General features: G+C 36.0%; 1 protein-coding gene across 4 annotated transcripts in view; it reads left to right on the top strand.

Annotated features, from left to right (window-relative positions):
- MAP3K20 (mitogen-activated protein kinase kinase kinase 20) overlaps positions 1-6,433 on the top strand; it is a 221,045-nt gene extending 214,612 nt beyond the window's left edge. For all 4 annotated transcript variants that reach the window (XM_023499294.2, XM_023499291.2, XM_012544823.3 and 1 more), the window contains exon 20: positions 5,267-6,433. In XM_023499294.2, the coding sequence (XP_023355062.1) occupies positions 5,267-5,955 (689 nt within the window). In that variant the 3' untranslated portion in view covers positions 5,956-6,433. The remainder of the gene's footprint in view (positions 1-5,266) is intronic.
- Positions 6,434-16,175: the final 9,742 nt, after the last annotated feature.

Below are 16,175 nucleotides of genomic sequence, written 5' to 3'. Positions count from 1 at the left end.
TGCCTGAATTGTTTTTTTCTTCCTTCCTTAGTGTATAGGTGAGTAAGAAAAGAAATCATGGAGTTGTAGCTTATAAAAACTGACTAGATGAGACCTAGGTTGAAGTGTCTTCTTCACACACAAATAATAGAAACCTTAAGATTCCAACAAGAGGACTAAGGAAAAAAATAGAAGGGCAAGGTAGATTCTGCTCCTAGGCTGAATTTTCTAAAAGCCAAGAGCAGGCTGAGTGATGGGTGGAATCAGTCATGACAGGCAGGGAGGACTCAGGAATGTTGGACACTGGTGCAGGCATTAAGGCAAGTAAGAAAAAATATACATATATATCAGGAATGAATTCTTTTCTTTCTCAACTGAAAACAAAATAGCTGGAAGGGATGTTTCTTTTAGAATAAAAATATCTTAACAAAGGAAAGTACTTCACATGGTGTGAAGTATGCAGTACAGAAAAGTGGCTTTTCTTGCCCATTCCCAACCACAAGAACACAAGTACAGAAGGGCTTCCCCTGAGCTATTTTTTTCCAGTGTATTTTCAGGTACCACTCCAGGGAGTCCCTGAACCACCCAAGAGGAATGGTCATAGAAGTCCTAACAATTTCCAAGAATAAGACATGTGCCATTTGCCTTTTAAAGAAAACATAAAGAACAAATGTAAAGCAAGTGTTTCAGCATTTCCAAGCCAGTTTTGACCTTTCTTTAGGAGAGATCCGGCAACCTCAGCATCTCAGGGAAATGCCTCTTTATACACTAAATGGCCCTAAATACACTTTAAGAATAGGATCAAAAAGAAACAGCAGAAGCAAGTTTTATTCCTAACCTCAGTTTAATGGAGTGGATTCATCAATGAGTTCTTGAATACCTCATCTGGGGCCAGTGCCTAGGCTAGGTGTTGAAATAATAGAAAGAAAAATAAGACACTGAGAGGAGTATCAATGAGCTTCAGTGGAACAATGCAAGGTAGCATATAATAAAATCCTTAGATTCATGGTTTTTAGACTTAACTACAAAGTTTTAAGGATTCATTGAAAGCACTGAGTCTAACTTACTTATTGTATAGGGGCAGCTAGGAGACATCTTTGGAGATAGGACACTGGGCTTAGAATCAGAAAGACTTATCTTCTGACTTCAAATATAATCCATTCTGGTTGTGTGATTGTGGGCAAGTCACTTAATGCTGTTTGTCTCAACTTCCTCAATTGTAAAATGAGCTGGAGCAAGAAACGGCAAACCGTTCCAGTATTTCTGCCAAGAAAACTCCAAATGGACTCATGAAGATTTGGACTGAAAAACAACTCAACAACAATTGGCCCAAGAAAACCAAGGGCCAAAAAGGTTGAAAGGTTTTTCAAGGCTATATTTGGAATCAGTGGAGAAGCTAAACTAGACCTCCTGGCTTCCAAAACTGTCTTATGTTTCTTTTCTAATTGGAAATCACAAAAAACAAAGGTCAAGACAATGGGACTGGAGCCATAGTTTATAACTATAACTTTATAACTTTATAAACTATAGTTTATAACTATGAACAATAATTTAAGAGGTAGAATTTGAGCTGGGCCTTTAAGGATAGATAGAAAAGGTTGGTTGTAGGAAGCAACATAAGGTAAAGGAAATAGTATCTCACAAGTTGATTAATTAAAACCTCACAAAAGAATGGAAGTAGTATATAACTTTCAAAGTGGGAGATTTTTTAACCATACCCATAATTTCATCAGTATACTGAGCTCTTAATAAGAAATTTTCTCTACTAAGGCAGATTAACACCTTCATTGCAATTTAGAATTGTAGAGAATTGCCTGAAGATACCAATAGGTAAAATGACCTTCCTAGAATCCCACAGCTAGGGTGTGTTAGAAGCAGGAATTGAGCCCAATATTTCATCACTCCATTATATTATGGCATCTACTAAGCCATTCTGCCTTTCCACTGGAAAATAATGGGAGAAAAATAGCTAACAATAGAAACGTGATGTAAACAAGGAAATTGTAAGAAGGCATCTATCTGTCATCAATGAATTAAAGAGTCTAGGCCCCAGGATAGTGAAAGAATTTTCAAGTATATTTGTTGGTGATCTTAAAAAAGAAGAAAAAAAAAAAAAATGTGGAGATTAGGAAAGAAGCTCCAAGATTACAGGTAGATTTGTATTATTCCAATTTTCAGTAAGAGGAAGAAGGTAAAGTCTTCAAATTAGGGGCAAGTGAGCTTAGCTTTGCTTTATTCTGGCAGCTGAAAAAATTCTAATATGTCTTATTAATAGAGATGACTCTTTAAAACTTCGAAAATAATCTGAAGAGTACTACAAGCCTACATGAGTTCATCAAGTACAAGTCAGACCAGAGTAACAAAATTTCCTTTTTAAAAGGATTAGCAAATAGACAGATTAAGAAAATATCATAGAAATAGCTTACCAGGTTTTCAACAAGAGATAAAAAGTTGTAGAATATCCTTGTAAATAAAGCAGAGCATATGGGATACATGATAATGTCAAGTACTTTTAGAACTAGTCAAATGGCTGAATCTAGCGAGTGAAAACTATAGAAACAGTTTCAATCTGGAGTAATGTCCCTAAGGGATTACCACAGCTCTCTCTTTGACCCTTTTCTGGTTAAGATTTTGATCAAATTTACAAGCCACAAAAAATTGGAAAGAATAGCTAACATATCATATGACAGAATATATGTTTTTAAAAGATGTTAGAAAACTAAAATACTGGATCAAATGTAACAAGATGAAATTATAATAATGAAAAATATAAAATTCTACAATTACATTCCTCCAAAATCACTGATGAATACAATATTAGAGAATCAAAACTAGCTACACAGGAACATTTGTTCCTATGAAAAAGATGTGGATATTTTACCTGAGTACAAATTTAATATGAATGAACACTAAGACATGACAAAGGACTAATGACTAGGACATTAATCAAAAAAGGCTAATGTGATCTTAGATGGAATTACTAAGATCATAACACCCAAAACCAGGGCATTACATGTGTATGCTCTGATCCAGACCCTGTCTGGAGGCTACAGTGCTTTGCATAGTTCCTTCAGTTCTGTTCACTCCCTCACATATACTAAGCACCTACTATGTGACATAGATTATCTTAAACTGGGGAGATCAATACAAAAACAAAACAATCCCACTTGGATAATTTATATTTTGGGGGGTGGAGAAGCTTCTAATGCCTTAACACCTACTATGTTGAATTGAGGGCAGAAGTAGGATTAGTATCTGGAAATTTCAAAGACTTCTGTGACCACCCAGGGTAAGTAAAATTTAACCTAATAATTAGAGCCAACAAAAGGCTACCTCAGGAGGAAATGAGTTTACTGTTACTGGAAATTCATAGGAGGATGATTGGCTGCATCCTCCTCATAGGAGGAATGTGATAGAGAGGATTCTTATTCAAGTATGGGAGACTTAAATAACTGCTGAGGTCTCCTTAAGGCCTCAGATGCTACAAGACTGTATCATAGGAAAATGCTGTGTCAGAGAATCTCAGACAATGACTTTCTCTACACATGATTCCATTTGTGGTTGAGTCTTGGATGGGCAGAATCACACCTCAGAGGTACCTTAAAAGTCATCTGTATAAGCTCAGCTTGAAGTTTTTGTCTTTTTTTTTTCCTTTTCCACAACACCACGAACAAAAAAGCTGTTGGCATGTGAAAATAGTCACTGGTCAAAAACTTTGAAATTCTTAAATGGAAGATGCCTTTTGGTCGCAAAGTTTCTTAAGCACACTCGTTTTTAATAACACTTGTATTATCATTAGGAAGAGGAAAAGGAGTAATGATGATAATAGCAAAAATATTTAAGATTTGCAAAACACTTTACATGAATGATTTCATTTGAGTTAGTCTGCTATCTGCTATAATATTGAATTGCTTATTAGCATATTGTTATATTAATACATTACTATTGAAAATTATTAACAATTAATTATTGAATATTTATTATTTTGATTATTATTGCATTATAACCCTGTGTAACATGAGAGTGGTGGCCACTCATGCACCTATTCACTCTTTGGACTGCCTCACTCATTCCAGCTTCCTCAGGTCTAGGCTTCCTTAGATAGATAGGTCTAGGTTCCCAAAACATGGTTACACTCTAATTTTCTTATTTCCTATCGATAACCATGTTGTGGGTATTGTACTTCCCTTACTCACCTTTTTATTTCTGTGCCCTCACTAATGCATTTCCCTTACCACAAACAAGTTACCTACAATGACAAAGTTTTTAGATGTTAAACATAACATTTATCTAACAAATACATTTCTTTAGGCTCAGGCAAAAGAAATTACACTAATGTCAGGTGCTCATTTTAAATCAGATAAGAAATAATAAATACATCACAATCCATATATAAATTTGGATCATTCTCTGTAGTTAATGCAGTCAGTATTTAGTGGGTAGCCATTTACAGAGACCTTCTAAGGAATTATATGAGTAGAAAACTCATGTACTTAGAATAACTCAATTATGAAATATAAACTTTGGTGTCCTCTTTCTATCTCAGAAATTTTTTCCAAGTTCTTTAATAAACTTAGCTTGAATGTTTAACAGATGTTTCCACTTTCTAACTTAAGAGTTTATCCATCCTGTACTCAATTAACATCTAAGCCGCTGGTAACTTCTTTGATTTTCTTATTGTTAACTGTTCCTCTGCTCCTCTAGATTTACTCCTTAATAGCAACTATAGTATCTATTATTTCCAACTTCAAGCTTAGCTGACACAGATATGAAATTTGTGCTTTTACCTCTCTCTGTTCTCATTCTAGGTTCAAACGCTGAGTTTTTTCTACAAATGACTTCTCCTCAGCTTTATGGTTAGAAACCACATTCTCATAGTTTGTTAGCAATCAAATAAATTACATTTTGTCCCATAATAATATACCAGCTCTGGTATTCATATCTCTCCAATATTCCATGGCAATTCACATTCAAAAAATAGCAACTGATATATCAGAACTCTGAGTCAAAGTAATTATAACTCTTAGAACTATTAACAAGGCACACATAATTCAGCAATATATTGTTCCACATAAAAGGATGATATCTCAAAGGAATGATATTCTATATCAGAATACCTTCACACTTAGAATTATTGTTTTAAGAGGAATGATTTGTATGGTATATTTCGACATCTGGAAGCAAAATGGTTTCTAGTAAGTTCAAGTTATTATTAAAAGTTTTTTTTTTTAAGTCAGAAATGCAACATTTCAGTAGTTTATGAGTCTCAATTTCATTTCTTTTTCAGATACAGATTGCCAATGGTTGAATACCCTGAGGAGGAGACAAATTGCTTCCAACCCTTCCTTTCAACGTTCTCAGAGCAATCCTATTACTGCTGGATTACCGTACCTCCATAACCAAGCTTCCTATGCTGCTGCTGTCCAGAGAACACCCATTAAGTATTACCAAATCACACCTATAAATCATTCACGAAGTTCATCTCCTACTCAGTATGGATTGACTAAAAACTTCTCTTCACTGCATCTAAACTCCAGGGACAGTGGTATTTCTAGCATTAATTCTGACACCTCTTCTGACAGGGGTCAGTATTCAGGGAGAAGCAGGAATAAATCTAATCGAGGAAGTGAATCCCTTCATTCTTCCCCCAAAGGAAGATATAGTGGGAAAAGCCAGCATTCTGCTCCCTCAGCAGAAAGGTACTCTGGGAAATTTTTTAGAGTCTCTCAATCAGCACTCAGTTTCCATCAGGCACCGGACTCCAAAAAGAGCCCATATAATGTCCGTCAACCTAGGACCATCCCAGGGATGCCTGTAAACACTGAAAATGACTCAAAAGCAAATGAAGATGAAAGTAAACTTAGTGAAGGTGGATGGACAAAAGTAGAATATCGCAAAAAACCTCACCGCCCTGTTCCTGTGAAAACTAATAAAGAAAGAGCTAGAGGAGCCTATCGAGGCCGGAGAAATTTTTGATGCACAGTTTTATTTAGCTAATTTCATTTTCTAAGCAGGGTTTTTGTCATGGATTTTGTTTGTGTGGTACCTTCAACTGGGCTTTTATTTAAAAATCTCAACAGTATGTTAACCTTTGGAAAGGGAAAGATTAAATGCCACCTGTTCCAGAGATGGTAGTCAAAACAGGAGCAAAAAAACAGGAGAATGCTATTCACTAAGCATTGCCCTCATTTGGGGAAGAGAGAGGGATGGGGAAATGTGAATAGTTTCTGGTGGGAAGGTCAAGGAGAATTCTTCCTTCTATTTTTTTTTTTCTGAATTAATATCTGCCATTCAGAAAAAAAAAATATCATCATTTGCTCCTCCAATTAAAAATGTCAAATTACTTTGAAAATACTTATAATCATTAAAGTTTTGATTAGTATTTATTTTAGTCACTTATCTGTGTTTTTATTATGTACTGTGGCCTGCCTGAATAAAGAAAAGTCAACCAACCTTAATATGGCTCATGATCTTGATCTCATTCATTGAGATTCATCAGAAAACTTAGATTTAATTTACTCAAGAGGGTGGGTATTTCTTTTCTTCCAAGCTCCAAACTGATAGATGCTTTTTCTTGAATATTGTTTTCTGTATTTTACCAAAGGTGGTTAGGGGTAAGGATGTCAGGAACACCATGATGAAACTTCTTGGAATCTAAGACATTTCAGATATAAAAGAAAACAGACAGAAAACAGAGCAGCATCACAGACTGGAAAATGAGAAATTTAAAATTACCAACATCCTTGTTTGAACAAGACAGTAAATACCAGCCTTGTAGCAACAAGACTGGAAAGCAGCTGGGGGGAGAGGGGTGGAGTGCATGGGTGGAGTGTGGGGGTGGGAGGAAGCTGCCTGCAGGACAATGGACAGGAGCTGCCAAGTATATACATCATAAATAGACAATTCTTAACATTTTATAACCCAGAGAAGGCTGGCAAATAAGCTGGTATTGATTCCCAGATATTGTTGCTCCCATGCAGAAATCAGTAATCCCGAATATCAGTATTCTTTACACTGCATAAGTTTCTTAATGTTTTATAGAAATCCCAGTGACATGCTACTCTTTTAATAGAAACCAGTCATCTGCAGAATGTACATGCATGTTCCCAGAGTAGTGGTCCTGCTGCAGTATAGTATCTAGGGCCCCAGGAGGAGAATCCTATTCTGAGGAGCCTGCAGGTTTGTTCAGGAATAAATGGAAGGGCATTAAGTTGGAGATTGCAGGAAATCCAACTTTTATTTACGGAGGTAGATGATCAATCTAATTTACCTTGACTTAGTAAAAGTGACTTAACATTTTATTTGTAGTTAATTGGTATTTGTAATGAGAAATTCGATAAACAACATAAATACTACTGGATGAGTTGGATATATAGAATTCAGTGTGATATAGTAAAAACCACCCTGCCTTTGCAGCCACAGGACCTGGTTCAAATTGTTCCTGTTACTATCTGTGTGACTTTGGGCATGTCTTTGGTTGTGCTTCAGTTAGTTACCTTGTCTATGTTTGATGATGGAATTGGACACAATAGCCTCTAAGGTTCTTTCTAGTTCCAGATCTTAGATCCTATTAAATATGTTCCATAACCTCCTGGGACTCAGTTTCCTCATCTGTTAAAGGAAAAGGCTAAATTAGATGACTTTTGCCTTCCTTTTCAATTCTAGCTCTAGGGTAGAAGGCCTAAACCAAGATTTCTTGCTATGATGTAGATTTGTTTCTTAAGGGGTGACACTGCTCCTATACTAGAGATAAAAATGCTTTCCCCAATGCCTTTGCACAACCCCTTTGACTGTTAGGCTCCTCAGCTATTTTCAAGGATCAACTCTCAGGTCAGAGTTTATGGAAAGTTTTTTCTGATCCTTCCAATAGTTAGGGTTCCCTTCCTACTCCTTAACGTCTTACACATTTTTATCTTCTGCCACTTCCTAAGAAAATGTGAAAATCTTGAGGGCAGGGACCTTTTCCCCCTCTTTTGTCTTTGCACCCTCAGCAACTAACACAATGCCTTCCATATAGTAAGTACTTAATAAATAGACTAGTGAGATTGAGTTAATGAACTTGAAAATTCAATTCAACAAATATTTATTAAGCAAGTTATCAGTCTAAGTGCTGAGAAAACAAATGGAAGCCCTCTTCCTAAGCCCATTGATATGGAACTCTCTCTTTATTGGTGAAGACAGAGGCCAATCTGGCTTTGAAAAGAGAATTATACAAAGATGGAAAAGGGCAGAATCTTTTCCCTCAAATAGATTATGATCTATTGGGGTGGGGAAGAAATTAACACATGCACAAATAAGTAGAATACTGAGAACAGTCAGCCTACAAGCATTTATTAACTGTCTATTATGTGCCAAGCACTTTGCTAAAATGTACAAAGGAGAGATAGAGATAAAATGAACTCAGGGAAGTAGAGAATAGGAAGATCTGAGAAGGCGTCATAAAGGAAGGGCTTTGCAGGAACATTTGTTGTTGCTGCTGCTATTGTTGCTGTTGTTCAGTTCTTTCAGTCCCATCTGACTCTTTGTGACCCTATTTGCGGGTTTTCCTGGTAAAGATTCTAAACAGGTTTGCCATTTTTCTCTCCAGTTCGTTTTATAGTTGGAATTGTGGCTTGCCAAGGTTACATAGTTAGTAAATGTCTTGAGGCTGGATTTGAACTCAGGAAAATGACTCTTCCTGACTCATTCTATCTGCTGGCATTCTATCTGCTATCCCTAGCTACCTTGTAGGAAGACAATGCAATTTGGTTCAACATGTGGCAAACACTAAAGATTTAAAAAAAAAAATTCTGTGTGATCCTGGGCAAGACACTTAACTCCAATTGCCTCAGCCCAAAAAAAAAAAAAAAAAAACCACTACCTTCAAGGAACATATATTCTCTTGAGGAAGACAACTTGAAAATTTATAAGCTTCTGAAGAGCAGGGATTGTTTCATATTTAACTTTATTATCAGTGGCAAGCTCAGTACTTAGCAGCACACAGAAACTAGTTAATAAATGATTGTTGGTTGATTTGTGCTACTACGGAAAACAATACACAAATAAATACCTACAAAATATATAGAAAGATTTATTTAGAGGAAGGAGTCACACTCTAATAAATAGGAAATCAGGAAAGACCTCCTCATGGGCAATAGGAGGTAAGTCAGGATCTGAAGGATTCTACAAAGCAGAGATAGTCTTTTAGGCATGTGAGAATAACCTGTGCAACAAAGCAAAGAGATGGAATGCCATGAATATGTAACAGCAAGTAAAACCAGGGGTGTGCTGGAGCCCGCTCTCAGTGCCTTGAGAAAGCCATTGTTAAAATTTCCATATGAGAATTTACAACTCAGAAATTGGCAATACAAATCAGGGCTTGACTTCTTTTGTTGATTATCTAGACCACAGTGAAACACATAGCCTGCCAACTCCAGAGGGGAAGAATCATATTAAAAATGCAATTGGGAAATGTTTAACAAAGTAATAAAAATACAATAAAACATAGATAACATTAATGTGGAGTTTTCTAAGTTATAATGTACCTGCAGGGGTCTTTATGTAAGGTTTAGTAGTCCCAAATTCTATTTGAGTTTGGTACCACTAGTCAAGACTTAAGAAAGTCTCAAAAGTGTTGATAATGCAGAGTAAATTTAAAAAGCATGTCTCTGAACTTTTGGGGGGAGTTTGAGGGAAGGAGAGTCTGATTGTTAAACATTTCCTAAGAGACCCTTGTGCTGTTGTATAAATATTGCATAAGCTCAACAGGAGTGCCATATAAGTCACAAAAAATGAAGTCATAACCACACTGGAGATCCGGTGACTGTAGGTTAGTAATAATAGTAATTAATAACTGGCATTTATATAGCCCTTTTAGGTTGATAAAGTGCTTTAATATCCATGATCTCATGTGATCCTTACAACATCTCTGAAGTAGGCCAATTTGGATGGAAAGTTAAGTGCATCCATGAAAGGTGTGAGATCAGTTTGCAATAATAAGTTGGAGCCAAAATGTAAAGAGTTTTAGATACAGAGGATTTTATCCTCAAGGCAACAAAGAGCTCCTGCAAGGGAAAGACAGATAAAATGTTGAGTTGCTTCCTTCCTTCCTTCCTTCCTTCCTTCCTTTCTTCCTTCCTCCCTCCCTCCCTTCCTTTCTTCCTTCCTTCTTTCCTTTCTTCCTTCCTTCTTTCCTCTCTTTCTTTCTTTCTTTCTTTCTTTCTTTCTTTCCTTCCTTCCTTCTTTCTTTCTTTCTTTCTTTCTTTCTTCTTTCTTTCTTTCTTTCTTTCTTTCTTTCTTTCTTTTCTTTCTTTCTTTCTTTCTTTCTTTTCTTTTTTTTCTTTCTTTCTTTCTTCTTTCTTTCTTCCTTTCTTCCTTTCTTCCTTTCTTCCTTTCTTCCTTCCTTCCTTCCTTCCTTCCTTCCTTCCTTCCTTCCTTCCTTCCTTCCTTCCTTCCTTTCTTCCTTCCTTCCTTTGCTTAAGAACAATGCCTTAAAGCTACATCACTTTGGTTCTCATTGACTAGCCAACAGTGGTCCCAGGTCAAAATCGACTTGATCTTTGTTCTGGCCTTAATTGCCTCACAGTGAAGGTAAATAGCAATTGTGGTTGTTTTAGGCCAAAACCCTGAGATTCTTCCCCTTCCAGAATGATTCCTTTTTTTTTTCTTCCTCCCTCCCCTTTCTCCTCCTCTCCTCCCCCCCCCCTTTCCCGTCTCCTCTTCCTCACTCTCTCCCTTCTCCCTCTTCCTCCCCCTCTCCCTTCTCCCTTTCCCCTCTCCTTCTTCCCTCTCTCCTCTCCCCTCTCCCTCCCTTCTCCTTTCTCCTTTCCTCTCTCCTTTCCTTTCCTTTCCTTTCCTTTCCTTTCCTTTCCTTTCCTTTCCTTTCCTTTCCTTTCCTTTCCTTTCCTTTCCTTTCCTTTCCTTTCTGGATAAAAAAGCTATTTTGGAGTCTTATTTCTTATCTAGCCTTAATCATTATATAAGTGTTGCTTCAGTCAACTGCCAAGACTTTAGCATAAAAAGGCCAGTGTCTCCCACTACATCTAGGGCCATCTCTAATTGTTTATATCTGGCCATTTCAGATGATTCCAGAAGAGAAGATGAGGCTGTTGAACAAGCACAGCCCTCTTTCACTCAAATCCAATTTACTTGCATGTTGCAGCACCATCTGGTTGTCTTTGAGAATTAAGGACATACCCATGCATATATCCTGTAAATAAAAGGCTATTAAATAAAAAAAAAAAAGAGAGAGAGAGAGAATTAAGGACAAATAACAATAACAAACCCAACAACTTTAATCTTTGACAAAATATGTGTTATCTATATATCTATCTGTTTATCTGTCTATCTATCTACATCCTCATGGTGTCATAGGTTCCAGCCTTAGAGAAATTGGAATATTTCCTTACTAGATAATCACTATCCTTCTTAAAAGTGATATAAGGTTAGGACAATAGATGAAGAGAGAGGGATGACTCTACTAGTATTTAAAATTGATCTGAATATAATAAATCATGGAAATAATGGAATATATATACTGCCAGTTAAAACCAAAGTAATAGCATTTGCACTTAATTGCCTGTTCTTAGGGTAATATAATAGAGTTGATTTTTAAAAATGATGCTTGTTCATTACTATCTATTCAAGTTATAATTGCCTTGTTGAAAGAAAGATGTTTGTCAACTTTGGGATAGGCAACCCTGAATATTTCTATCAAACAAAATGATCAAGTAAGTCATCCCAGCAACAATTATGAGAATCAAACTAAATGGTCACTTTTTACTATCTTGCTATGTTTTAATAATAATTCACATTCACATGGCACCTTGAGAAAGAATTTTTTAACCTGGAATCCATGAATTTGATGTTAAAAAATATATATTTTAAATCATTATTCTGAGAAGGGGGCCATAGGTTCCACCAAATTGCTCAAGGAGTCTATGATACACAAAAAAGGCCAAGAACCCCTGTTTTAAGGTTTAAGAAAGACCTATGTAAATTGTCTTCTGTGATCTAAACACTTGAAGAAATAAATAAAATATACCCCCTACCAATAGTTTATAATCCAGTAGGGAAATGGTCAAAGGATATAAATATCATGTGGATTAGTTTAAATGTATAAAAGAACTCTAGACGACATGCTTAGAGTTTATATGAGTGAGGGATGACTCATGATTGGAATCATAGATTTAAAACAGGAAGGGACCTTATATCAATTAGTTCAGGGTTCTCGTTTTACAGATGGGCAAATTGTGGCATTAGGTGATTTGCCCAAAATCATATGGACAAAGTAACAAAGTCAGAAATCAAACTTAAGTCATCTGGTTTGGTACTCTCTATTGAACTATACTGCTTATTGAAAGATTGGTATTCTAGAACAATAGTGTCAAACTCAAATAGAAACAAGGCCACTAAATTCTGTATAATTGTTCCTGTAGACTATTAGCATTATCTATGATCCATTGTATTTTTATTAATTTTGTTAAGTATTTTTCAATTACATTTTAATGTGATTTGGGTTATACTTGGCAGGGTGCAGAGTCAACCCATTTGATACCTCTGTTCTAGTATCTATACAGTTCTTAAGTTGTCTCTAAATATCCCATATTCAAGATCAATTATGTTTTGTTTATATAGAAATCATGGTTTGTTTGTAATGTTATTGCCTTTTGCTTCACTTTTTCTAGATGGTCATCCATTCCTAATCTGTTCTTTTTTCTTGTTTATTTGGTGAGCTTGGTAGATATAAAATTGTTATTATTATCATTTTCACTCTGCCAATGTGGAGACACTGAATTCTACTTTGTAGTTCCAGGATTTTTTGAGGACCCATGGAGCCTGTCTATTCATTTTCCTTTGTCTTCTAATATGTATTCATAAATGTGTAGACTAAATAATCTATAGGCCACCTGCTCTTGTGTTTGCAATATGTTCTTTGTTGTTTTGCCTCCTTATTCTCAAGATCATTAACTGGATTTTTTGCTCCTGAAGTCTTTGTAATTTCGGTCTTTCCCCCCTTACATTCCCCTATCATTCATTTTTGGACTCCTTTCCCTTCAATGGCAGTTCTCCAGATTCTGGGATTCAAAGGTATCTCAGATTCCTTCTACAGTGGGAAAGTCCTCTTTCACCAGTCTCTGACTCTGCCACAGGTGATTTCAGGGAGGGACAGAACTTCCCTTTGCTTCAGCCACATTGGAATCCTTCTCAGTTTTCTTTATTCCTTAGTTCTCTGCTAAGAGAACTAAAATTGTAGCACAGAGTGCTTACATGGTAGCAGCCACAGCAGATGTTTGCTTTTTTAATATTTTACTGTGCAGGGAGAAGGGCAGGAGGAGAGGTGGGGCAAATTTGAGTTCTACTGAAATTCTGTAAATTAGTTTGTGTATCTCTGCCAGAGAATGATGACTATTGGAGGGGGGCATGCTGAGTGAATATGTTAAAGTTTAGGGATTAACATTCTCTACTGTTAATCCATAGGGTGGGTACTTCGCTACAATTCTTTAAACCATAAAAATAGCTGAAATTTCTTTATTTTTCCCACATAATTCTAAACTTGGGGAAGTCTGAAAAGTCAAGAGGATCAGAAAAAAATGTTTACTGATTGTGTGACCTGATCCAAATTTTGTAGTCCAGGGTTTGCAAGTATGTATGTATTATTGGCATCAATTTTACAATTATCAGTAAGAAATCATAAATTTTGAGTGTAGCAGTTTGTCCAGGACTGACATAATTGAAGTAACAAATTATGGGAACACTGTTCACACAAGTAACAAATTTTCACTAGTTTTCACTGGATTTGAACAACTACAATTAAGTTAGGATGCCTGGCAGTGAAAGGCAACATGAGATGGAGCCAAGTTCCTTAGAGTTGTCTAAATAGACAAGTCTTCTAAAGCACAAATATAAGATCATCAAAGCTACAAAAGATTTTTGACTCCATAATAAGAATTAGCAGGCATTAGAAACTTTTAAGGTCTTATTTTAATGACCCATAGAACTAAGAAGATCAAATGTAGGAGAAAATGGACAGAATTAGGCAAATCCTTAGACCAAGAGGGAAAATGGTTCCTATTTAATTCAAAACAATCTGAAAGTTATGCTTCTTTTAGTGATTAGAGTACCGATGATATTCTCTTCCTCCATCTATCCAAACCCTACTCATTCTCCAAGCCAATTGAGCAGACATATCTTAAGTTTTTACTATGTGCTCTTCACTGGGCCAAGTGTGAAAGATATTAAAAAAAAATATGGGTCTCTGCTCGGTAGAACTTTTGGTCCCAGTAGCAGGATTGGGTACATAGATATACAAATCATAATAATACATAGTATTGCATCATTGAGGTGAAACCATGGTAATGTGGAACTTTAGAGAAAAGGGACATTTTTGACTAGAGGCATCAAAGAAAGTTCTCAATAAGGCTTTCTTTTCTCAGCAACTTCCTTGGATATTGATCTCTTTCTTTTCTGAAATCTTAAAATATTTACACTTCACTTGAATACCTTCTGATTGCCATGTTTATTCCACTGTTTCCTATATCTTGCATTCCTTTTCTTTCTTTTTTTTTGAAAGGCAATGGGGGTTAAGTGACTTATCCAGGGTCACACACCTAGGAAGTGTTACATGTCTGAGGCTGTATTTGAATTCAGGTCCTCCTGACTCCAAGGCTAGTGCTCCATCCACTGTGCATCTAACTGTCCCTTGCATTCTTTTTCTTTTCTTTTTTTTTGCATTTTATTTATTTATCCTTGCAATTTACAAACTTACTTCTCTTTTTTTTTATATGTGCCTTGAAGATTATAGAGTACTTTAATTTTTTTGATAATAGCTTTTTATTTTCAAAATATATGCAAAGGTAGTTTTCAACATTTACCCAACAAAACTTTGTATTCCAGTTTTTTCTCCTTCCCTTCCCTTTTCCCCCTTCTCTTAGACAGCAAATAATCCAATATAAAGTAAACATGTTTCTTGCATTCCTTTTCTGTGTCATTTCATATCTAGCAAAGGGCATGCACATTGTGATGCAGCATGACACAAAGAAAAGAGTCCTGACCTCATTTCAGGTCAAATACTATAAACCTTAATTACCGTGGAATCATTGGCCAAGTCATGTAGCTTCTCTGACCCACGGTTTCCTTAGCTGTTAAAGTGGGATAATTAATCACTGAATCAACCAGAATTTCTTAAATTCTCATTGTGTTCAGAAGAAAGGAAAACATATTATAAAGTTTACAATGCTAGATAAACATGATTATTACTATGTATGTTCTTATTATAGTAAGTCCTTAATATTTGATGAATGATAATTAAATAACAAAGTTGTTGGTTAAAGCTATCCACATGTGAATTATCTATTGTGAATTTGTGTGAATGCAAGTTCTTGGCTTTCTTTTCCCATCAGATAAGAGTTGTTTTTATAAATCAAAGTAAAATGATGTAGTCCCTCCTCCCAGACATCATTTCTCCAGGTTGTAGCATCACATTGATTTGGTGTGTGCCCTGTCACCTAGAGACATATTTGGTATAGAAAGGTTTGATCCTGAAGTCTGGTTCACTAAGTCCCTGGGATGCAGGGTCCCTGTTAAACCAAAATACGCCTGATCTGACTGAGATTTTCCGGGGAGAATGTGTGTTGGTGGTACTGACAATGCATGATTCGTCAGCTGGCTGGGGCTGATTATCAAGATGTCCAAACTGACTCCTCTGCTGTGTGTAAGCAATTTAATTTTGTGCCTAATTTTAATCTGCAGTGTACTGTATGTCCACATCTGCTGTGTTAAAGCATTCATTAGCATTTAAAGGGGGAGCTGATGGTATTGATCACTCTTATTAAAACTAAAAACAATCACGTGGCAGCCACTGCTGATGAAAAATCCTTTGCTAGGGCTCAGATATTAAATATTTCTGCAAAAGTTTATTTACTTCAAGTCTGTGAAAAATCAACCCTCAAGGAAAAGTAGGTAAATGGGGCCCGAAAAGGAAGGGAAACAAGTTCAATGTGAAATATTATGATAATTGAAATGTTGTAATAAACCACAAAATACTTTAATATAGGCTGACTATCTGAGAGATATGATGGTTTAGTGGATAGAAGATACCCTTAGCATTAGTCAGGAAGACTTGAATTCAAGTTCTACTTCTAATGTGATACAGATGATAATACCATGTGCTAATCTCTTATCCTCTTAGTGTTTCAGGTGACTTTCTGAGACTATAA

Source organism: Sarcophilus harrisii, chromosome 3 (genome assembly GCF_902635505.1).
Source record: "Sarcophilus harrisii chromosome 3, mSarHar1.11, whole genome shotgun sequence".
Lineage (NCBI taxonomy): Eukaryota > Metazoa > Chordata > Mammalia > Dasyuromorphia > Dasyuridae > Sarcophilus > Sarcophilus harrisii.
This window is presented reverse-complemented; position numbering and strand designations above follow the sequence as displayed.